This window comes from Trachemys scripta, chromosome 8 (genome assembly GCF_013100865.1).
Source record: "Trachemys scripta elegans isolate TJP31775 chromosome 8, CAS_Tse_1.0, whole genome shotgun sequence".
Classification (NCBI taxonomy): Eukaryota; Metazoa; Chordata; order Testudines; family Emydidae; genus Trachemys; species Trachemys scripta.
The window spans coordinates 51,791,375-51,815,672 of NC_048305.1; the positions used below are offsets into that span (position 1 = coordinate 51,791,375).

At 44.2% G+C, this 24,298-nt stretch overlaps 1 protein-coding gene across 8 annotated transcripts in view; it reads left to right on the forward strand.

The window, feature by feature from the left end:
• Positions 1-21,122, forward strand: part of FAM20B (FAM20B glycosaminoglycan xylosylkinase) — a 44,674-nt gene extending 23,552 nt beyond the window's left edge. For 3 of the 8 annotated variants that reach the window (XM_034778933.1, XM_034778934.1, XM_034778935.1), the window contains exons 6-9: positions 10,587-10,778; positions 14,888-14,947; positions 16,186-16,317; positions 17,115-21,122. In XM_034778933.1, coding sequence (XP_034634824.1) covers positions 10,587-10,778; positions 14,888-14,947; positions 16,186-16,317; positions 17,115-17,346 — 616 coding nt within the window. In that variant the 3' untranslated portion in view covers positions 17,347-21,122. Of the gene's footprint in view, positions 1-10,586; positions 10,779-14,887; positions 14,952-16,185; positions 16,377-17,114 lie in introns of those variants that run through there. The other 5 variants (XM_034778937.1, XM_034778938.1, XM_034778936.1 and 2 more) reach the window with 5 other exon arrangements.
• Positions 21,123-24,298: the final 3,176 nt, after the last annotated feature.

Genomic DNA, 24,298 nt, shown 5'->3' on the forward strand with positions numbered 1-24,298 from the left:
TAAACTTTGCCAAGCATTGATCCAGGACAAGTGACCAGAAAAACATTTTCAGCCCCTGAAATCTTGTTTGCTAAACTAGATTTTTGGTTTAGCTGTTTCCATCAGTTTCTAACTAGCTAGCTATTCACAGAAAGAATCTGAACTTTTGTGTGTGTGTGGAACTCCTTGCCAGAGGTGGTTGTGAAGGCCAAGACTATAACAGGGTTCAAAAAAGAACTAGATACATTCATGGAGGGATAGGTCCATCGATGGCAATTAGCCAGGATGGGCAGGGATGGTGTTCCTAGTCTCTGTTTGCCAGAAGCTGGGAATGGATGATAGGGGATAGATCACTTGATGATGTATTTGTGGAAAAGAGAACAGGAAACATTTTGTTTCTGTTAAGAAGTTGTTTCTCAACTTAGAGGGCCCATTTATGCTATGTTCTAGCATGTTGGAGTGAGAGCTAGAGCTTGTCTGCATACTATAAGGGCATGATTTTAAAGCACACTAAGGTGTTATGCATTAATTGTAACCCTGTTGGTGTGCATTATAAGTTCCCATGTGTGCTCTAGCATAGTACTATTTCAAACACCATGATGTTAAAGCACACCAGCAGGGTCTATGTGGATTATAAATGCACAACACTTTAGTGCACTTCAGAAATCACACTTCCATAAAGTGCCTTACCCCACTGTGTAGACAAGCTCCAGGTCTAACATGACAATCCTTACGTTATAAAATACTTTGTTCTTGCCCATCCAGATAGGATCAAATAACATTGCTCTTTTGTCATGTACTTAACTATATTGCTGCTTTCACTCTTTGGAAACCTGTCTTCAGGATTAGGGGAAGAAATATGCGTATGTTCCATATGGCATGTAATGTCCTTTCTGCTGCTCCTAATTATGGAAGATATTTGTGTAGGAGTTTTTCTTCTCAAAGCTGCTGCTTCTGCTCTGTCTTGAATAATCCTGTTTAACATTATTCATTTAGTGCCATTAGTGTACATAGCTTTCTACAACCATGTACTAGATAAGATCCCTGACCTTCGGAGTACAATTAAACTCTTCAATAGAATACAAATTATCAGAAGTAAATGTAGGAGCAGATGGTGCTGGAGAAAGATCAGTGTGGTAACTTGATTGACAAATGGTGAATAGAAAGGGGAATGTAGCATGGTGCAGGGGAAAGGGAAAGCTGTTCCAAGTGGAGTAAGAGCTGTCATAAAAAATATGAATTAAAGACTGTGAGGAGGAGGCAGGGGAGCATTTAGGAGAGTGGTATGAGTAACACATAGAGTGTGCCTGGGGCATAGGAAGAAATATAAGATGAGATGTCGGAGCGATGTACAGAATATTGAAGGTGAAGACATGGAGTTTGGGCTTGATGCAGGAAGAAAAGGAGGAAGCCAGTGAAAGGATTTGAGGACTGTCAGAGCAATAAGAGGAGAAGACTTTGGCCCACAGTATTTTGGATAGAGGATAGGTGAGATACAGGGAGACCAGCATAGAACTTATTCCTGTCCTCTGGAAGACAGCATTGGTAATGGTTATAGCAGCTAAATTCTATTTCTGCCTCTGCTGCTGACTCACTCTGACTTTGGGCAGGTCAGTTAACCTCTCCATTTTGTAAAATGGGAATACAAACCTTCTTTGGGGTTTTCAGTCTTAGTTAATGTTTTGTGAAGAATTTTGAGATCCATGGATGGAAGGTGCTGTATAAGTTGTACTTATTACTAGTAAAGATGACAGATGGGTAGGGCATAAATCCAAGTATTAGCAGATTGTGTGGAGAGGAAGAATGGATTTGAGAAAGAGGAAGAAACGACAAGTCTGAGGCCTGGTCTACCCTACTAGTTTAGGTCGAATTTAGTAGCGTTAAATCGAATTAAGCCTGGACACGTCCACACGATGAAGCCCTTTTTTTCGACTTAAAGGGCCCTTTAAACCGGTTTCTTTACTCCACCTCCGATGAGGGGATTAGCGCTAAAATCGTTCTTTGCAGGTCGGATTTGGGGTAGTGTGGACGGAATTCGATGTTACTGGCCTCTGGGAGCTATCCCACAGTGCTTCATTGTGACCGCTCTGGACAGCACTCTCAACTCAGATGCACTGACCAGGTAGACAGGAAAAGCCCCGCGAACTTTTGAATTTCATTTCCTGTTTGCCCAGCGTGGAGAGCACAGGTGACCATGATGGAGTCCCAGGATTGCAAAAGAGCTCCAGCATGGACAGAACGGGAGGTATGGGATCTGCTCGCCATATGGGGAGATGAATCAGTGCTAGCTGAACTCTGTAGCAATAAACAAAATGGCAAAATATTAGAAAAAGTCTCAAAGGCCATGAAGGACAGAGGCCATAACAGGGACGCACAGCAGTGCCGTGTGAAAATTAAGGAGCTAAGGCAAGCCTACCACAAAGCCAGAGAGGCAAACGGAAGGTCCGGGGCAGAGCTGCAAACATGCCGCTTCTACGCGGAGCTGCATGCCATGCTAGGGGGTGCAGCCACCACTACCCCAACCGTGTGCTTTGACTCCATCAATAGAGAATCATGCAACAGGGAAGCGGGTTCGGGGTATGAGGAAGATGAGGATGGAGGTAATGTAGGTAGCTCGCAGCAGCAAGGAAGCAGAGAAACCGGTTTCCCCAACAGCCAGGATATGTTTATCATCCTGGACCTGGAACCAGTAACCCCCGAACTCACCCAAGACGTGCTCCCAGACCCTGAGGGCACACAAGGGACCTCTGGTGAGTGTACCTTTGTAAATATTACACATGGTTTAAAAGCAAGCGTGTTTAATGATTAATTTGCCCTGGCAATCGCGGCCAGTACAGCTACTGGAAAAGTCTGTTAACGTTTATGGGGATGGAGCAGAAATCCTCCAGGGACATCTCCAGAAAGCTCTCCTTCATGTACTCCCAAAGCCTTTGCAAAAGGTTTCTGGGGAGGGCTGCCTTATCCCGTCTGCCATGGTAGGACACTTTACCACGCCAGGCCAGTAGCACGTAGTCTGGAATCATTGCATGACAAAGCATGGCAGCGTATGGTCCTGGCATGCAGATAACATCCATTCCTTGTCTCCCTTTGTTATCCTCAGGAGAGCGATATCATTCACGGTCGCCTGGTTGAAATGGGGTGATTTTATTAAGGGGACATTCAGAGGTGCCCGTTCCTGCCTGGCTGAACAGAAATGTTCCCCGCTGTTAGCCACTCGGTAGGGGGGAGGGGTGAAGTGATCATCCCAGAGAATTGGGGGGGGGGGTAGTTGGGTTTGTGCTGCATGTTAACCCGGAAACCGCAGCCCCTCCTTTTACATTGCAAACCCATTTTAAATGGCCAACCCAACGGGTGCTTGGTATGGGAAATGAGGGCGCTACTGTTTGAAACCATTCCCACATGTTGAGAAGGTTAAAAAAGCCAAAAGACTGTGGCTGACCATAGCTGCCTGCAAGCCGAAATATGTTGCCTGGCACTGCGTGGGTGATCTCTCACACCAAACCGTCAGGCCCTCAATATAAGAGGAAAAATGCGACCTCGTAATGAAAGCACATGTGCTGTGTAATGTGAACAGCAAAATTTAACGTGAAAGAGTGTACCCATTGTTCTCTAAAATGTGTCTTTTTTTAACCACCTCTCCCTTCTCCTCCACCAGCTGCAAATGTTTCTCCTTCACAGAGGCTAGTGAAGATTAGAAGGAGAAAACGGCGGACTCGGGATGATATGTTCTCGGAGCTCCAGATGTCCTCCCATGCTGACAGAGCACAGCAGAATGCGTGGAGACAGTCAATGTCAGACTACAGAAAAGCACAATATGAACTAGAGGAGAGGTGGCGGGCTGAAGAGCGCAAGTGGCGGGCTGAAGAGGATAGGTGGCGTCAGCTTGCTGACAGAAGGCAAGAGTCGATGCTCCGGCTGCTGGAGCATCAAACTGATACGCTCCAGCGTATGGTTGAGCTGCAGGAAAGGCAGCAGGAGCAGAGACTGCCGCTACAGCCCCTCTGTAACCAACAGCCCTCCTCCCGAAGTTCCATAGCCACCTCACCCAGACGCCCAAGAACGCGGTGCGGGGGCCTCCGGCCACCCAGTCACTCCACCCCAGATGATTGCCCAAGCATCAGAAGGCTGGCCTTCAATAAGTTTTAAAGTTTTAAACTGCAGTGTGTCCTTTTCCTTCCCTCCTCCCCCACCCCTCCCGGGCTACCTTGGCAGTTATCCCCCTAGTTGTGTGATGAACTAATAAAGAATGCATGAATGTGAAGTAACAATGACTTCATTGCATTTGCAAGCGGTGCTCGAAGGGGGAGGGGAAGGTGGTTAGTTTACAGGGAAGTAGAGTGAACCGGGGTGCGGAGGGTTCATCAAGGAGAAACAAACAGAAGCTTCACACCGTAGCCTGGCCAAGTCACAAAACTCGTTTTCAAAGCTTCTCTGATGCGCACCGTGCCCTGCTGTACTCTTCTAACCGCCCTGGTGTCTGGCTGCGCGTAATCAGCGGCCAGGTGATTTGCCTCAACCTCCCACCCCGCCATAAATGTCTCCCCCTTACTTTCATAGATATTGTGGAGCGCACAGCAAGCAGCAATAACAATTGGAATATTGGCTTCGCTGAGGTCTATCCGAGTCAGTAAACTGCGCCAGCGCGCTTTTAAACGTCCAAATGCACATTCCACCACCATTTGGCACTTGCTCAGCCTATAGTTGAACAGGTCCTGACTACTGTCCAGGCTGCCTGTGTATGGCTTCATGAGCCATGGCATTGCAGCAGCATTGAAAAGTATCCCTTGCGGTTTATTTACTCAGTGGCTTGGTGCTCCGGTGACAAGATAGGGATACGGGTTCCGTCTGTCGCCCCAACACAGTTTGGGAATCCCATTGCAGCAAAGCCATCCACTATGACCTGCACGTTTCCCAGAGTCACTACCCTTGATATCAGCAGGTCTTTGATGACGTTGGCTACTTGGATCACAGCAGCCCCCACAGTAGATTTGCCCACTCCAAATTGATTCCCGACTGACCAGTAGCTGTCTGGCGTTGCAAGCTTCCACAGGGCTATCGCCACTTGCTTCTCAACTGTGAGGGCTGCTCTCATCTTGGTATTCTGGCGCTTCAGGGCAGGGGAAAGCAAGTCACAATGTTCCATGAAGGTGCCCTTATGCATGCGAAAGTTTTGCAACCACTGGGAATCGTCCCACACCTGCAACACGATGCGATCCCACCAGTCTGTGCTTGTTTCCTGGGACCAGAATCGGCATTCCACGGCATGAACCTGCCCCAGTAACACCATGATTTGCACATTGCTGGGGCCTGTACTTTGTGAGAGGTCTATGTCCATGTCAATTTCCTCATCACTCTCGTCGCCGCGCTGCAATCGCCTCCTCACCTGCTTTTGCTTTGGCATGTTCTGGCTCTGCATATACTCCAGGACAATGCGCGTGGTGTTCATAGTGCTCATAATTGCCGCAGTGATCTGAGCGGGCTCCATGATCCCAGTGCTATGGTGTCTGCGCTGAAAAAAGGTGCGAAACTATTGTCTGACGGAGGGAGGGAGGGGCAAGTGACGACATGGATTACAGGTACAGGGAATTAAAATCAACAAAGGTGGCTGTGCATCAGGGAGAAACACAAACAACTGTCGCACAGAATGGCCCCCCCAAAGATTGAACTCAAAACCCTGGGTTTAGCAGGCAGTTGATTTCACGGAGGGAGGGGGAAGCAAATGAATACAGAACAAATCTGGTCCATCTATTTTTTTACATCTTAAGCTGGCAGCAGACAGTGCAGCATGACTGATATCCATCGGCATTTTCTGGGTGCTTGGCAGAAGATGCTGTACTATGACTGCTAGCCATCATCGTCAAGACGGTTCAATAGGACTGCCGGCAGGACTGAGTCTCCAGGAGACAAAATGTGTCTGCCCAGGTGCCTCTGATCGAACTCACTGAGGAATATGATGATGACCGATATCAATCGTAATACACAATCTACTTACAAAAGGCAAGGAGCTGCTGCTGTATAGCAATGCAGCCCCACGTCTGCTAGCACCCAGATAGCTGATGACGGCTACCAGTCATACTGCACCGTCTACTGCCAAAAGGCAATTAGCTGCTGCTGTGTAGCAATGCAGTACCACGTCTGCCGGCACCCAGATGACATCTGGTGACAGTGAGCTGAGCGGGCTCCGTGCTTGCCATGGTATGTTGTCTGCACAGGTAACCCAGGTAAACAGGCGCAAATCGATTGTCTGCTGTTGCTCTGACAGAAGGGAGGGGCCTGACGACGTACCCAGAACCCCCCGCGACACTGTTTTTGCATCATCAGGCATTGAGATCTCAACCCAGAATTCCAGTGGGCGGCTGAGACTGCGGGAACTGTGGGATAGCTACCCACAGTGCAACGCTCCGGAAGTCAACGCTAGCCTAGGTACTGTGGACACGGTCCGCCGACTTAATGCACTTAGAGCATTTTATGTGGGGGGGGGACACAATTGACTGTATAAAACCGATTTCTATAAAACCGGCTTCTATAAATTCAACCTAATTTCGTAGTGTAGACATACCCTTAGCAAGAGCCTGGCTGTGGAGAGGTGGACATAACGCCCATGTTGCAAGGCTTGGTAACTAGGAAAAGAATGGAGTTGTTAACTCTGATAATGAAGGGGGAAGAAAAGCTTTGGGAGGAAAGCCACTTTGTCCCTTTTGCCACTTTTGAGGTTGAAACAGTGGCAGGATGTTGAGGATGGAGTAGTGCGGGTAGACACTGGAGATAAATTTTCATAGTGAAATCAGCATGAAACTGCTGGGGTGGGCAACAATTCTCAAAATGTTATCCATGGAGCACTTCTTGGTGGTCTAAAGATTGAAATAATTTGAGAAGTAAGCTCTGTGGGTTTGGGTATTGGGAATGGAGCTGTTCCATAAGAGATTTCTGTACAGTGGTCTGCAGAATGAAAGAGTTTGAGGACCCCAGACATAGAGAATGAGTATATAGAAAGGAGAGAAGATAGAGAATCCTGAAATAGAGCCCTGCAGCAGGACTGGGATCCCGCAGCACCCACTGCTATAACACTGGTCTACAATTTTTGAGAAGTCGTCTGCTTCAGAGATAAAATGTGCTATTTATTATGTATTTTGATGTGCTTAATTCAAATATGACAATTAAAACAACTGATTGGCTACTGTTTCTAAGATATTTAAGTTTTTACATTTTATGTCTCTGTATATTGTGTAGATAGTAGAGTTTTAATCATAAATTGTAAACCTAGGTCTTTTCATGTGTTTATGGTTGCTTTACATGATAATATTTCACCTGTCCTGTTTATGTAACACTTTAAAAATTAGCAAAAGGGCTATATAAATAAAATGTATTATGAAACAAAAGGCAAAAAACTATTAAGTACATAGTTTAGTCCTATTCAGTGTCTACTCGGCGCTTCTTGGCTTGTCTCTTGCATTCATTAAATGGAGCATCTCTTGTCACTGTCCAGCAATAGTCTGCAAGCATTGATGGGCTCCATTTGCCCCGATAGCGTTTCTCCATTGTTGCAATGTCCTGGTGAAATCACTCGCTGTGCTCGTCACTCACTGCTCCGCAGTTCGGTGGAAAAAAATCTAGATGAGAGTGCAAAAAATGTATCTTTAGTGACATATTGCAACCAAGGCTTTTGTATGCCTTGAGGAGGTTTTCCACCAACAACCTGTAGTTGTCTGCCTTGTTGTTTCCGAGAAAATGTATTGCCACTAAGTGGAAGGCTTTCCATGCCGTCTTTTCCTTGCCACACAGTGCATGGTCAAATGCATCATCTCGAAGAAGTTCACGAATCTGAGGACCAACAAAGACACCTTCCTTTATCTTAGCTTCACTTAACCTTGGAAATTTTCCACGGAGGTACTTGAAAGCTGCTTGTGTTTTGTCAATGGCCTTGACAAAGTTCTTCATCAGACCCAGCTTGATGTGGAAGGGTGGTCACAAAATCTTCCTTGATTCAACAAGTGGTGGATGCTGAACACTTTTCCTCCCAGGCTCCAATGACTGTCGGAGTGGCCAATCTTTCTTGATGTAGTGGGAATCTCTTGCACGACTATCCCATTCGCAGAGAAAACAGCAGTACTTTGTGTATCGAGTCTGCAGACTAAGCAAGAGAGCAACAACCTTCAAATCGCCACAAAGCTGCCACTGATGTTGGTCATAGTTTATGCACCTCAAAAGTTGTTTCATGTCATAGGTTTCCTTCATATGGACTGCATGACCAACTGGAATTGATGGCAAAACATTGCCATTATGCAGTAAAACAGCTTTAAGACTCGTCTTCGATGAATCAATGAACAGTCTCCACTCATCTGGATCGTGAACGATGTTGAGGGCTGCCATCACACCATCGATGTTGTTGCAGGCTACAAGATCACCTTCCATGAAGAAGAATGGGACAAGATCCTTTTGACGGTCACGGAATATGGAAACCCTAACATCGCCTGCCAGGAGATTCCACTGCTATAGTCTGGAGCCCAACAGCTCTGCCTTACTCTTGGGTAGTTCCAAATCCCTGACAAGGTCATTCTGTTCACCTTGTGTTATGAGGTGTGGTTCAGAGGAGGAGGATGGGAGAAAATGTGGGTCCTGTGACATTGATGGTTCAGGACCAGAAGTTTCATCCTCTTCCTCGTCTGACTCAAGTGAGAATGATTCTGGTGCATCAGGAACCGGCAGTCCTTCTCCATGGGGTACTGGGCGTATAGCTGATGGAATGTTTGGATAATGCACAGTCCACTTTTTCTTCTTTGACACACCTTTCCCAACTGGAGGCACCATGCAGAAGTAACAATTGCTGGTATGATCTGTTGGCTCTCTCCAAATCATTGGCACTGCAAAAGTCACAGATTTCCTTTTCCTGTTCAACCACTGGCGAAGATTTGTTGCACAAGTGTTGCAGCATATGTGTGGGGGCCCCCCTCTTGTCCTGATCTCCAATTTTGCAGCCAAAATAAAGATGAAAGGCTTTCTTAACCATAGTGGTTATATTGCGCTTTTGTGATGCAAAGGTCACTTCACCACAAACATAGCAGAAGTTATCTGCACTGTTCAAACAAGTACGAGGCATCTCTGCTCACTTTGGCTAAACAGAAATGTGTCCCTTTGCAAAATCAAACACTGACAAATAAGAGAGCACAACACTGTATGATTTCTAGAGCTGATATAGGGCAATTTGTTCAGCAGAATGATGTAAGTTTGTTATGATTGCATCATCCATGACTTCTAGGAATAACATGATGCAATTCATATCCTGTATGACGCAATACCAGCTTCAGATTGCATCATTCATTGTTTTGCCTAAAAAGCAAGTACTGTCCAAACCCAGTCATAGATTTATTCATAGATCCAGTCAAAGATGTATTTTAGTCATTTCTGGTTTAAATTGAGATCCCTTCCCTTTATAACTCACTTATCCACCGCCATTCCCAAGTCAAGGGTCGTATATACTGACCCAATAGCATATCTTGAAAACTAGAGCCAATCAACAATTTTAAGCATCATTTTCGTTCTCAGTGACCCAGAATTAGTAAAGTTTGACTACATTTATTTCAGAAGCATTTTGACTGTACAGCAGTGTAATAGCAGGGGCGGGATTAAAAAAAATCCCATGCAGGGCTCTACCCTGAAAGCTTACCAGTGGAGAAGAAAATGGGGTGCTTCCAAACAAAACTCTGAAGGAGTAGTCAGAAGTAGAAGACAAATTGTATCATGGAAATGCATGCAGGTGAGGTTTTCAGAGTATAAAGGACGATCATTGTGTCAAAGGTGTTACACTCCCAGACCAGGGACCATTTTAAAACTGGATTTTATTAAACTTAGTGTCCAAAAACACACACACAGCTTATACAACCCCATTTCAGCTCAGTCTTTTCATAGCACACCAAAATTCTGCTGCTGCGACCAGAACTATCCCCTTTGAGCCCCCTCAGCAGACCTTCAGTTCTTAAAGGGAGAGGGCACAGTAACTCTAACCCTGATATTTTCTTCTGTGTGCTATAAAGGAGAATGAGTAGACAGAGAAGGCCTTTAGACTTGGCCAGGCAGGGGTCACTGGTAATTTTGCTTGGGTCATTTTCAGTAGAGAGAGAAGTTGGATTGGATGGAGGAAAATAAATTGAGACAGTAGGAATATTGTACTGAAAAATATTTTTTTTATTTTTACAGTGCAAATATTTGTAATAAAAATAAAGTGAGTACTGTACACTTTGTATTCTGTGTTTTAATTGAAAATATATTTGAAAATGTAGAAAAACATCCAAAATATTTAATGAATTTAAATTAGTATTCTATTGTTTAACAGTGCGATTAAGATGGCAATTAATCGTGATTAATTTTTTTGAGTTAATTGCATGAATTAAGTGCGATTAATTGACAGCCCTAAAAAAATCCACTTTTTAAACACCACTCTCTTTGATAAGTGAGTAAAAAGACAACTATAAGCAAAACTTGAAAGGTCAGCTGATATGTTTGTCTAAAACTGTTGCAAAGTGCTCAAGTCTCTTCTTAGGGGTGCCTGGGGGTTGCAGTAGATTGCCATCTTGGTTGACATTGCTTTGATTCCCCTTGTCTGCCTGCAGGTGGGAGTATGATGAGAGCTACTGCGATGCTGTGAAGAAGACCTCACCTTATGACTCAGGCCCCCGCCTCCTTGATATCATTGACACCGCTGTCTTTGATTATTTGATTGGGAATGCTGACCGACATCACTATGAAAGCTTCCAGGATGATGAAGGAGCCAGTATGCTCATCCTCTTGGACAATGCCAAAAGGTAGGAAGCTTATTAATGTTGGTGGCCACTTGGTGATGAGAAAACCGGCACGCAGTTATCCATTCCCCCACTCTCCCTTTCCCATAGTTAGCCATTGCAATAGCTCAAGCTAAAATTCTGTCAATCTTCCTTATGGCAAATCTTTCAAATAATATAATAATAGAGAGGAGGAGGAGGAGGAGAAGGAAAAAAAAACAACTTTTTGTAGTGGTAATCACCACTACAAAAATTTTTTTTTCTTTTTTTCCCGTTCTCCTCCTCCTCTCTCTCCTCTGCTGGTAATAGCTCACCTTAACTGATAACTCTCATTATAGTGTGTATGGTAACACCCATTGTTTCATGTTCTGTGTGTGTGTGTGTGTGTGTGTGTGTGTGTGTATATATATCTTCCTATTGTATTTTCCACTGCATGCATCCAGTGAAGTAGGTTTTAGCCCACGAAAGCTTATGCTCAAATAAATTTTAGTCTCTAAGGTGCTACAAGTATTCCTGTTCTTTTTACTGTATGTGAAAGAAAGCATAGAGTCAAAAATAGTAAAAATCATAAATGAATCAAACAGTACCATAGACTCTTCATGAATTGAAATTCCATGCTTGAATTATAAGAGTAAAACAGTAGGAATATACTGCCAACCACCTGACCAGGATGGTGATTGTGAAATGCTCAGAGAGATTAGAGAGGCTATAAAAATAGACAATTCAGTAATAATGGTTTATTTCAACTATCCTTATACTGACTGGGTACATATTACTTCAGGATGGGATGCAGAGATAAAGTTTCTAGATGGCATTATTGACTGCTTCTTGGAGCACTTAGTCCTGGAACCCACCAGGGAAGAGACAATTCTTGAGGTGAATATAGCTGAATCGCTTGGTAATAGCAACTGAAATGTAATTAAATTCAACATCCTTGTGAGGGTGGGGAGGGAGGAAATACCAAAGAAACCCACCACAGTAGCATTTAACTTCAAAAAGGGGAACTCCACAAAAAATGACGAAGCTAGTTAAACAGATTTTAATACAAACAGTCACGAGTTAAATGCCTGCAAACTGTGTGAAAACGTTTTAAAAACACCATAGTAAGAGTACCAAAAAAAGCCACCATGGCTAAACAGAGTAAAAGAGGCAGTTAGGCTCCTAGCTCATGTAGACATACTTGTGCTATCTCTCATCTGAGCTAGTGTCCTAAAAATAGTAGTGTAGCTGAGGTAACATGGGCAGCTGCAGTGGTGGCATGGGACTAGCTGTGCTAAGTACAAAACAGCCTGAATTCCATATGTATGTACTTGGCGTGGCTAGCCTGTGTGGCTGCTGCCTGTGCTACCTTGGCTACACAACTATTTTTAGTGCGCTAGCTCAGGGGAGAGCTAGGACAAGTATGTCTGTGTGGGCTGGGAATCACACTCCTAGCTTGTAGTATAGGTATAGGCTTAGTGTAGACAGTTTTAACACCTTTAAAATTGTATTAGGGGGTTATGTAACCAAAGCTTCCCTTCTATTTTAAAGGTGTGAAACTCTACTTTTGGGGTTTGTCTTTACTAGGATTAAAAGGTGGTGGTTGTTTTGTTTTTGTTTTTTAAGTGGTAGCTGGAGGGGACTTGTTAAGGCTGATTCCCCACTCTGGCACTTTGAGTGCAGAAGGTGGGGTCATGCAAGGACTCTAAAAATTAATACTGGCCACTCCAGGCTTGTATTAAACTTCCAAGGTTACAACTTTTTTCTGACCTTGGATTGGTAAACGCTGCCACCACCCAAATGCAAAACCCCTTTGCGAACCCAGGAAGGCACACTTGGGAATTCCTTCCTGTGGGGTACCCTCAAGCCCTTTCAAACCCAATCCAACTCCTCCCCCCCATCCCCCTCCACATCGCTCTGAGGAAGAGCTGAGAAAAAAGGGGGGGGGAGGAAATCAGCTGTTTCCACCAGCTAATTAAACAACGTACACAAACCTCTTAAGACACACACATTCAATTCTGTTCTTAAAAAAAGGTAAATTTTATTAATAAAAATATCATCTGGGAACTTAGGCATTTGCTAGATTAAAAAAAAAAAAAAAACTTCAAGGGTTAAGCATCAAGAATAACTTTCTTGAGGTCCAGCTTAAAGGTTACAAGCAAAACAAAAGCATCTGGGGTTAGCACAGAGGAGTCCACAAGCCATAAAGAAATAGAGATAAACCTAATCGTGTCTTCCTAGACATTTCCTGATCTACTTACATATCTGGGGTTTCAAATGAGTAGTTTCTAGGTATGATACCAATGACTTTTTTTATACCTGGCCTCAAGCTTCTTACAGCATAGTTGCAGCCCTGTCTACCTCTCCCTGGAGAACAAACACAGACAGACAAAAGGGGAGTCTTGTTTCAATTTTAAAAGTTTTAGCCTTCCCATTGGCTCTTTTGGACAGGTACCCACTCACTTCTTTTTACCTATGCATAGCAGTGAGACTTTTTAACCCTTTACAGGTAGAGCAATTAGAGAACAGCTACTAAGAGGGATTTTATAGCTACTTGCTGGCTGGCTGTTCATAAAAGGGAGCTGCCCCCCCCCCTTCATTTATCACAGGACTATTGGGTGAAAACACTGGTTTATTTCAAAAGGGTGAGACCGTAGGTGACCCAGCATGAGAGATAAGTCACAAGGTGAACGGAGACAACTAAAGGATAAAACTGTGCAGCACCGCTCGTAGCCCCAGTGAGGTGCTCCAACTGGTGAATCACTTTGCTACACTATGATCTTAGTACGTTAGATAACACTCGTTAAAAATACTTCCTAACTTAGTGAAAACAACCTTGGAGTTGAGTTACCAATGAACTACCATGATTGGTAGCTAACTTGATTTTAAAGCACCTTTTTTATCATCTAGCCAGACCCTTAGAAGGCTTGAAAATACCATTTCCTTCTTGTTACTCTTGGCCTTTCTTCCCTTTTAAGTATTGGGTTCTCCTGCTCCTTTCTCTTACTGTGAGTATTTCTAATCTGTCTGAAATAAACATGGCTCAGTTTAATTTTCATTGCTGTTTATGCATCAGCCCTTCAATGACTCCTTCCATGATGCCAGCAGGGATGTATTCCTCTTTAGGAATATTAGTTAATTGCTGCTGCTCTCAGATGTCTTTTGGTGGATCCTACAAAAATGGTGGCTTTTTAAAATGTCCTGGCATTAGAGTGGGAGAGAGTTACGTATTAGTCAATGGATAGCGATGGTGATAGTGATGGGTTATGTCTGTGCTTTCGTTATAACTACCTGTGTTCACATGCTCATATCCTTCTGAAACAATTTCCTCTGGGGGCATCTCAGCCCTAGAAGTGAATTTCTTCTGACATTTTGAATCAAGTCCCTTCAGCTGTCTTCGAGTTACTGAAGTGTAAAAAAATACTCTGATGTTTTAAGGCTTTTTTATGCTTAGCAACTCAGATGAATAAAACAGCTCCAGATTTTGCTCCCTTGTTAAGGAGCAGGCTCTCTGTTAGGCTTGTAAAGAAATTGTTCAATTAAATTTATAAGTGACTGAAAAATAACTTCTGTGCAAGTTTATTTGGCATCTATTTCAATGGAGCCCAAAATATACTATGAAGTCCTTTTGGCAGTTCTCCAGCTGAAAGGGTGATAGTGAGGTTTAGATGGGCTAGAATTGATCAGCATTTTATATCCCTGGCCTTCAGCTCGAGGTTGGCCAACTTGGGGATCTACATGTGTCAGGTGGCTGTTCCTCAATTCATTCCCTGTCCAGGAATGTCAGGGAGCTGATACTCTCATTCTTTGTCTAAACTGATATTCCAGGTGTTTTTCCCCCTTAGCTCAGCAATGTGGGCTATATTACTAAATTTCTTCACAGCTTGTTTTTAAAGAGCCTTGAGGTGGCTTGGCAGGGTAAAGAACTATAAAAACTAAAGCTGCTGCTGCTGTTTGTTGGGTACATTAACAGAAACTGTTGGGAGTTGTATGTCTAATTGGTCATGGGCTGAGAATGTTTTAGCTTCATTGATTTGAGTTGTTGGAGCGTGGAATTGTTTGGTTATTGATTTCAAATTCCTTACAGAATCTGCTGAGGTCGGAAAGGGTGCTGAGTATTCAGCTGGCTCACCTGCTTCTAATTTGTTTTTCAGTTTTGGAAACCCCTCCCTGGATGAGAGAAGCATCCTAGCGCCTCTTTATCAGTGCTGCATGTAAGTAAGTCACAGAGAAGCCATTGAGTTTATTTGTACGCAATTGCCAAATCTAAATCAGGAGCACACTGAAATTCATAGCATTGAAGCCCTCTGACAGCCTGGAGACATGCAGGTTATACACAGAACTCTTTTAGGTCACTGGTTCAAATTTACCTTTGATCAGTAATGACAAGTAGCTTCCATCTGCAGCTGTTCAGTGGCTTATATGAAATGAACTGGTCTCTGGCCAGTTCCTGATGGACAGATGTTTGCATCACCATTGGAACTCTCACTGACAGAAGCCAAGGATTGGATAGGCATGGCAACTAAACCACCCTCATTCCTGATGTCCCTTCTGAGGGTTGAGGTACAATGGCAAGGCAGTGTGTGGAAGCTTGCACCACTGCTACCTGTGCGGTTCTTGCTTTGGGTTATATGGAGGACTTGAGCCTTCAAAACTGCTAGTCACTGTGCTGCGTAGAGGGAAGGGTGTTCTCTGTGAGGCCTTTTTCTTGTCCCTTGTCTGTGCATGCATCCAGGCAGAGTTCTTCAGGGTATCCCTTGACTCCTTAGAGCAGAGGGCGTTGTCTGGGATTCTCTGTTCACTGTCCCACTCTGAATCCCTCATTTTGTCCCTGTGACCTGCACCCCCATCCTGCTTTTTTCATTTTTTGTCTCCTGCAACCTGTTGATTTCTGGGTTCTGTGGCCCTATGCTTACCTGACGAGGCAAGCCTTTCTTTGCTTTTGTGGGCTCTGCTTTCCTTGTCCAGTTAACAAATAGGCTGTATGTTGCATGAGCACTTAAAAAACCCAAACAAAGGAAATCGGTGCAGTAGTTTACATGACTGTGCTACATCAGGGCAACGCAAACGGAGAAATGAAAATCACATCACTTTTTAAAATAGGCCAGTCTATTGAGAGTTCCTTGAGCTGCCCCTCGAGGGTTCGGCTTGTCTCCTGAATTCTTCGGAGTCTGTGGAAACCAGGAGCTTTGCAGAGTACGGAAGCTCAGCTCCTCAGATTGCAAGTACAGCCAATACAGCCCCTAAATACTACAGTACATTTGACCTACCTTCTTTTGTAACACCTCTGGTTTCTGTAGCACACTAAAGTCTGCAGAAAACTGAAATTTCAACAGGAGCATGAAGTAAGTAAATAGAAATGCTTTTAAAAAATGATTAAAAATTTCCTTAGCTTTCCCTAGTAATTTTTTAAAATGTTTTCTTTTTCTTGTTTTGTGTGGCTCCTTTGGAGTCTGTGTCCTCTGTTTCGAGTTCCTCCAAACACAGTCCTAGAGGAGAGGTTTCCAGAGGCAATTCCCCTTCCATCCTTGCAGAAGATTGAACAGCTCCCTGCTCTTCTGGTCTTCATTCTCACTGAGCCCAGGTGGTCCATGGACAGCTCACACCTCTAGGCAGGGAAGCCTGTAAACAGAATGTTCTATGGTAGCCATGTGAATGTGCTAAAATCTGTTGCAATTGTTTTGACTGCAGAATTCACAGCTTCCCCTGGGGATAGGGAGTACCCTGTAACATGGGTGACACCACCCTCCCCTAACACTCAGTGACAATGATGCACTCCAAAGGGAGCTAGGTGAGTCAGGACATCAGCTGTGGCAAATTGCTGCAACATGCAACTTTGATGGGAGGATTCCCAGGAGATTCCCCAGAAGAAAACAGTTCAAATGCGATAGTGTGAAAAGATTAAATGGCGAAGTAGAAAGAACATGGTAGGGAAGGTTAATCATCTGACTCTTTTCTCATCCATGACTGATTGTTGGTTGATGAAGTTCTGACTGGAGTAAAGAATTGTTTTGGGTTAGTAGTCAGACCTCTCACTCTGTTCCCTTCTCCAGCTCTGTGTGGGAGGCCTTCAGACTGACCTAGCTGCGCTCTTCCTGTCAGGAGCTTTCATGTAGCAATTCTTAGAAGAATTGCAATGTATTAGATCATTTTCCCTTCACCTTCATCTGCTACCAACATTTTAGGTCTTGATTATGTTACAGTTACAATCATATTTGGTAGTGGGGAGAGATACCCAGTTATAATTTGCTCCCATCTATGTAGGCATAATCATGTTGTAACTGGACTCCTCAACAGAGCAGCTATATGGTAGTGCTGATGGGACCTTAGACTGGAAGCCTGTGTGCACCAGTATGATGTGTGCTCATCTTTCTTTTCCAGCATCCGGGTTTCCACCTGGAACAGACTGAACTACCTGAAGAGTGGAGTGCTGAAGTCTGCCTTAAAGACTGCCATGTCTCATGACCCCATCTCACCAGTGCTCTCCGACCCTCACTTGGATGCCATGGACCAGCGGCTCCTGAGCATCCTGGCTACAGTGAAACAGTGCACAGACCAGTTTGGTCCAGACATTGTGCTGGTGGAAGACAGGATGACACTCTCCCATTTGTAACTTTCATGGAAAACAGATGGAAACTCCTTTTTTAAAAAACAAATGATAGAAAAACAGCACAATTGGTTCTGAATGGCTGTGCCCAGGATGGACTGGAAATGAATGGAAACGCTCCTGAGCCAGGGAAAAAAGTGGTGGTGATCTTTATCTTTGGCTGACAGCAGCTAGAGAAGGTGGAGAGTTTGGGAGCCCGTGGACAGCCCTGTAGCCACAGTGGCAGCTTCGCCGTCGTGGTGTGTCCATTGTTGGCAGTGGACGTTGCACTGGGAAAACACAACTGCTGGTGTTAATGAAAAAGAGAGTGGAATTCAAACAGTAATACGTGGGCTGGTTCTAGAGGGGACAATGGAGATGGAACACTACGGTCCCCTCCCCATTCTCTTTCCACAGCCACCCACTCTTAATATGCTCTTATGAGGTTTTAGTCCAATTCAGGGTTGTATATAATCAGCTGTGAGCTGGTTAGGCATTTTACTGCCTCTTTAAAAAAAGAGGAAGTGGTAAATAAATAATTAATAGTGCCCCTTAGTGCCCCCTACTGGGGTAGAATGTTCTTGCAAACACCAATAGGGGTGGGAGATGGTGTGTCTGCTGCTCAGCTATCTTCTCATTAATAAGATGCTGGAAAGAGGGATCTGCTTCAGTGATAACATTGAAGCATCATCACATATGAAGTGCTAGTGAAAATCCATCCATGCAATTGGAAGGTGAGGAGATGGCAAGCTTTTTTTTACATCAGTAAGATCCATCCAATGGCTGATGATTAATATCTGTTCCCCAAGAAATTACTACATGGACCAGCACTACTATCTGTACATAGGGAATATAGCAGAGCAGATATCCCCATGATTCTATGTCCACATTAACCAAATTATCTTTGTGTTCTAGCTGAGAAGCAGGATAAAATCAGTTCTCAGAGCAGATTCCGCTTAGCCAGATCATTCTTCTTACAGTAGGCCCTATAAATGGGGTGAGCAGAGTATGTAATACAAACTAGGAACAGGCTTCTTGCTGAACTACACAGATAGCCAATAGCTGTGAACAAAGAGCCTGAGGATTACAGAAAGTATTGGCTGCTGTGCCTGTGCCGTTGAAGGGCTTAATCCCCACCACTCCCATTGGCAATCACAGTTCTCAGTGCTGTTGGTTTTGTAGAAGGCCAGACATTGACTTTTGTGGCAGAGCTCTTAAACTGAGCAACTTCAGTTGGCCTCTTTCCTTTTCCCAACTGCTCCTCTATAATTCATGCTGTGATATACTGGTTCTCTGATGGTTGTCTTGGAATTCTACCATGTGTTAGTTTGTGGGGCATTTTTTGTATGGCAAACTTGATGCTCATGAAAAATACGTGCTGCCTATAAAAGGGTATGATGGAGGAGTTCTATGCACATGTTCCTGTGCATTTATCAATGCACCTCAGTTTTGATTTGAAGCTCTCCTCTTCTGTTGGTCTTGTGTCATCCTCTAGCAGAGATTTCAAACTGTTATAGACTAGCTTGAGGCCACAAAACTCATCCTTTATGATAAATTGATTATTTAAATCCATGGCTCCAGAAGCAAGAGGATTTTTTTCAATACACTCCCACATCTACTGGCCTTGCATCAGTTTGATGTGTGTAGCTAATATGGTACACAAAAGGATCAATAATCTTATTCAAGCTTCCTCCTAGAAATAGCAGGGTTGGGGGGATGCTTTTGTATGCACTACGTTAGATGATACAAGACAAAGTGCAGCAAGTTGATCTCCATTTCTGTGCTTTCCCTGGCCTCCTATGATTTGTTTATTTCTTTCTTTAAATCCGTTCTAATTGCCGATTTAAAAATCTCTTTGGCTTTGCCATGGTGTGGCTGGCAGTTGGAGATTGTCCTTTCTGTTGCAGGTGTTTATCCTCATGAAATGCAGCAAGGTAGAATAGAAATAAAAAGTAACTCCGTGTTCTAGCTGATGCACCTGCTGCCATAGCCAATCTAGCAGGTATAAGTGGAGGAGATTACTTTGAAAATGCAATTAGTTTTATTCAAGATGGGGTGTTTACACAACCTGTCCTGAGGAACTGCAGATGCTGCTGTTAATAGACTAATGCCTGATGACGCTTATCTCCCGAGAGGAGCTGGGCTCATTTAGAGCATAAATGAAAGAGTCTGGTCTTGTTCTAGTTCCCCTCTGGGCCATCATCCATGTCACAAACCTGCTACACACATAGCCTTAGGACTGGAATAGTAGTGGGTGCTACAGGAAAGGACTGAAGTGCATTGACAGCTGAGAGAGAATTTTGTATAATACTTGTTGGCAGTATACCTGACTTTAAACTAGTGCCTATCATTCCAGTTTCACGAGCACTGAATTCACTCTTCAAAGGCAAACTTCATTTGGTCAGTGAGTTCTTTCCTACTATGTGTGAACTGTTCCTCCAGCTTCCATCAGAGCAGAACTGCTTCAGCATAAACTATTTTATTGTGAGCGTGCATGGGGAGTGTTGGCTCTTTTCTCCATCTTTGAGAGCACTCTTCTGTCACCCTCATTCATCCCACTAGTGCCTTATTCTGTGAGTAGTCTTACTGATTTCAGTGGGGCTACTTGTGGAGTAAGGTACTATTTGGAATGAGTGAGGGTAGCAGAATTAAGCTTTGTTGGTGTGCATTGGCATTAAATATTTACTGTGAAACCGAAGATAACTTATTCAATGAGAGAAGAATAATGAATGGTGTGGCTTGCATGATCTCACAAATCTGTTCTTCCTGTTTGTTTTGAAGCATAAGCCATGACATCTGATGGTGCGGGAAGAGTCAAGTATGTTGGGTGGGATTGGGATTTTAATTTACAGTTGCTCATTTGCATTTGGTGGTGGGTTTTTGTTTAAAACTATGATCTTGCCACAAAATGAAATTAGTGTAAAGAGCTTTGTTTGCTTTCTCTCTGGCTTCCAGAGTGAAAAGTGAGTTGAGATTTACTAGCCTGCTTTCCCGCACTGTGACCGTCAGAGAATTAAAGCACTGCATTTTGGTTAACAATAAATGGAAAAGGGGTGAATAGGCAACTTTGGAGAAGGGTGGAAGCAGGAAATACAGGGATGTTATGACATGTTACCTGTGAAGGTCATTGGAAGAGCCTGCTCAGGGCTGGACATGAGGCTAACAGAGAGAAACACTGTGTCCTTTCTTACCTAAAGCTAGGCTACCCCAAAGTAGAAATAAAAATGGCATCCTTATGCCAGTGGGGTCTGTCTTGTACCTTTAAAAATTGGCATCCCTCATTTGTAAGAGATGCTAGGCTTTGTCATTGAGATTTTCATGATGCCCTCTTATTCCAGTTGTCACAGTCTACAGATGCACACGCGGTACATGACTGGCCCCAGATGTTCTGGGGGTGTTAATAGTCACGGTGCAGAAATCAAGAACTAATTAAGTCGAGCTTTATTAGCCTAGTTTTATTTATCTCCTGCCTGAGTCGGCAAACAGGGTGGAGGAAACACTCTAATTTGCTCTTCTAACGGCATGTAATGAACTGGAGTGTGTCTTGCCAAACAAACTTCAATTAAAAAATAATAATTTATTAAGATGGTAACTTATTTGCTGTGGCAGCTGGAGCTGGAAACAAACACCTGTCTTGGAGCTGCCAGAGGATTGCCCCGGGGAGCAGCTGCACAAATGAAGGTTGTTAGTAAGAAGAGAAAACAAATGCAATCCTGACTTTCTCTTTGTGTTCCCCAGGGACAAACTCTGCATAAAGAAACATTGTGTGAATAAAAATTTTAATAAAACATTGATGGATTGTTTAAGTCTCTCTTGCTCTGGTTTCCCAACACACAGTGGCTTAAACTTTGTGTTGTGCTACTATATTTGGTGGTAGTTTCTTCAAAAGTGGGTGCTGGTAGTGCATTTTTAAGAGAGGGGCTACGTGGAATGTGTTTGCAAAATAGCTGTTCAGGTTAGGAGAGGCGTGGCCAAGGAAATGTATCTGCAATGGACTCTTCAAAGGAATGCACACATGTTCAAGTGGTCTCCCAAATGCAAATGTTTTGGCATTAGAAAATGCACCCCAAGGGTCTGCATCAGGAAAGGAGCAATTGTTCTGTATTGCATCATTAGACCAGTACACACAGCAGTCAGCGACACATGCATTAAATTGGCAGCTATTTATGACTAGCTACAAATTCCTATTGTGGCTAGAAGCCCTTCTCAGAGAAGGGAGTAAAGAGAGAGTCAGGAAAGTCCCTTGTCTCCCTAAGGCTCGGACTTGGGCCTGGTCTACACTACGAGTTTAGGTTGAATTTAGCAGCGTTAAATCAAATTAACCCTGCACCCGTCCACACAATGAAGCCATTTACTTCGACATAAAGGGCTCTTAAAATCTATTTCTGTACTCCTCCCCAATGAGGGGAGTAGGGCTGAAATCGACATTGTCGTTTTGAATTAGGGTTAGTGTGGCCGCAATTGACACTATTGGCTTCTGGGAGCTATCCCACAGTGCACCCCTGTGACCGCTCTGGACAGCAATCTGAACTCGGATGCGCTGGCCAGGTAGACAGGAAAAGCCTCACAAACTTTTGAATTTCATTTCCTGTTTGCCCAGCGAGGAGAGCACAGGTGACTATGCAGTCCGAGAATCAAAAAAGAGCACCAGCATGGACCATACAGGAGGTACTGGATCTGATCGCTATATGGGGAGAGGATTCCGTGTTAGTAGAACTACATTCCAAAAGACGAAATGCCAAAACATTTGAAAAAATCTCCAAGCGTATGATGGAGAGAGGCCACAATAGGGACTCATATCAATGCCGCATGAAAATTAAGGAGCTTAGACAAGCCTACCAGAAAACCAAAGAAGCAAACAGAAGGTCGGGGGCAGAGCCACAGACATGCCGCTTCTATGCTGAGCTGCATGCAATTCTGGGGGGGGGGCGCGCCACTACTACCCCACCTCTGACTGTGGATTCCGAGGACGGGGTAATCTCAGCCATGCCTGAGGATTCTGCGGACGGGGAAGATGAGGAGCAGGAGGAGGAGGAGGACGAGCTTGCAGAGAGCACACAGTTCTCCCTTCTCCCCAACAGCCAGGATCTTTTTCTCAGCCTCACTGAAGTACCCTCCCAACCCTCCCAAGGCATTATCCCAGAAAATGAGGCCATGGAACGGACCTCTGGTGAGTGTCCCTTTGTAAATATAAAACATAGTTTAAAAGCAAGCGTTTTTTAAAGATTGATTTGCCCTGAGGACTTGGGATGCATTCTCGGCCAGTACAGTGTCTGGAGAAGTCTGTGAACTTGTCTGGGGATGGAGTGGAAATCCTCCAGGGACATCTCCATGAAGCTCTCCTGGAGGTACTCCAAAAGCCTTTCCACAAGGTTTCTGGGCAGGGCAGCCTTATTCTGTCCTCCATGGTAGGACACTTGACCACACCATGCTAGTAGCAAGTAATCTGGTATAATTGCATGACCCAGAACCACCCGCGACCCTGTTTTTGGCCCCATCAGGCTTTGGGATCTCAACCCAGAATTCCAATGGGCGGAGGAGACTGCGGGAACTATGGGATAGCTACTCACAGTGCAACGCTCTGGAAGTCGACGCTAGCCTCGGTACATGGATGCACACTGCCGAATTAATGTGCTTAGTGTGGCCGCATACACTCGACTTTATACAATCAGTTGCCAAAAATCGAATTCTGTACATTCGGAGTAATCCCGTAGTGTAGACATACCCTTAGGCCTGGTCCACACTAACCCCCCACTTCGAACTAAGGTACGCAAATTCAGCTATGTTAATAACGTAGCTGAATTCCAAGTACCTTAGTTCGAACTTACTGCGGGTCCAGAGACGGCAGGCAGGCTCCCCCGTCGATGCCGCGTATTCCTCTCGCCGAGCTGGAGTACCGGCGTGGATGGTGAGCACTTCCGGGATTGATCCGGGATCGATTTATTGCGTCTAGACAAGACGCGATAAATCGATCCCAGAAGATCGATTGCTTACCGCTGGACCCGGAGGTAAGTGTAGACCTACCCTTAGTGTGGCCAGATCATGAGCTAGCTCCCACCATTTGGGGAAGTGGATTGCCTACGTTGATGGAAAACCCCTTTCTGTTGCTGTAGGAAAGGTCTACACTGTTTCGACAGCAGCATAGCTGCAGCACTCTCTACCCCCCCCCCCCCCTTGTTGATTAATGAAGTAAGATCACATCTAGGCCTCTGTTCATTGAATTTCAGTGCTATTTTAACAACATTGTGTGTGTGTGTGTGTGTGTGTAATATATATATATATATATATATATATATATATATATATGACAAACTTTCTTTAAGCCCTGCAAATAGAATTGACACTAAAATTGTATTTAAAACCACTGTAAATATAACTTTAATAATTTTTGGTGTTTTAATAAACAGGGGGTGTTTTACTCTTTAGTAAAGTATTAAGCATAAAAGTAGAAAGCCATTGGCACATGGAGGCTAATTGAGAAGCTATTAGCGGGTGATTAACATAGGGCTACATGCAGTGAAACTAGCTCAGAACAGCCCTTCTGTTTATCTGGAACACCTGGTTAGCTGACAGTTTTGGATGTCCCCCAGGCCAGATAAACCAGTGTGTATTGTCCTATAATATTTAGCATATTGGCCCATCTCTTAACCTGGTTAATAGGTGCACAGTCAGCAGGTTGCTGGAAAGCAGTCATTCTTCTCTTTAAGTTCCTGTGAAATGCAACCCCTCTGCAGCAACCTGGATTCTGCTGTGATGCCTGAGCTGGTGACCTATCAGATCTGCCTGAGTACCATGGAACCATGTATTGATGGTCAGTTAACCATTTTATTCCCCCCCCCCCCCGAATTTGCATTTGCAAACTTTCTTTTCCTTTAGAATCTGAAAACTCTGTGTTCTGGGAATGTTATTTTTAGTGAGTTTCTTCCTTCTCATGCAGATGTTTCTCAATCTAAGGTCTTGTCTAGACACAGTTGCACCA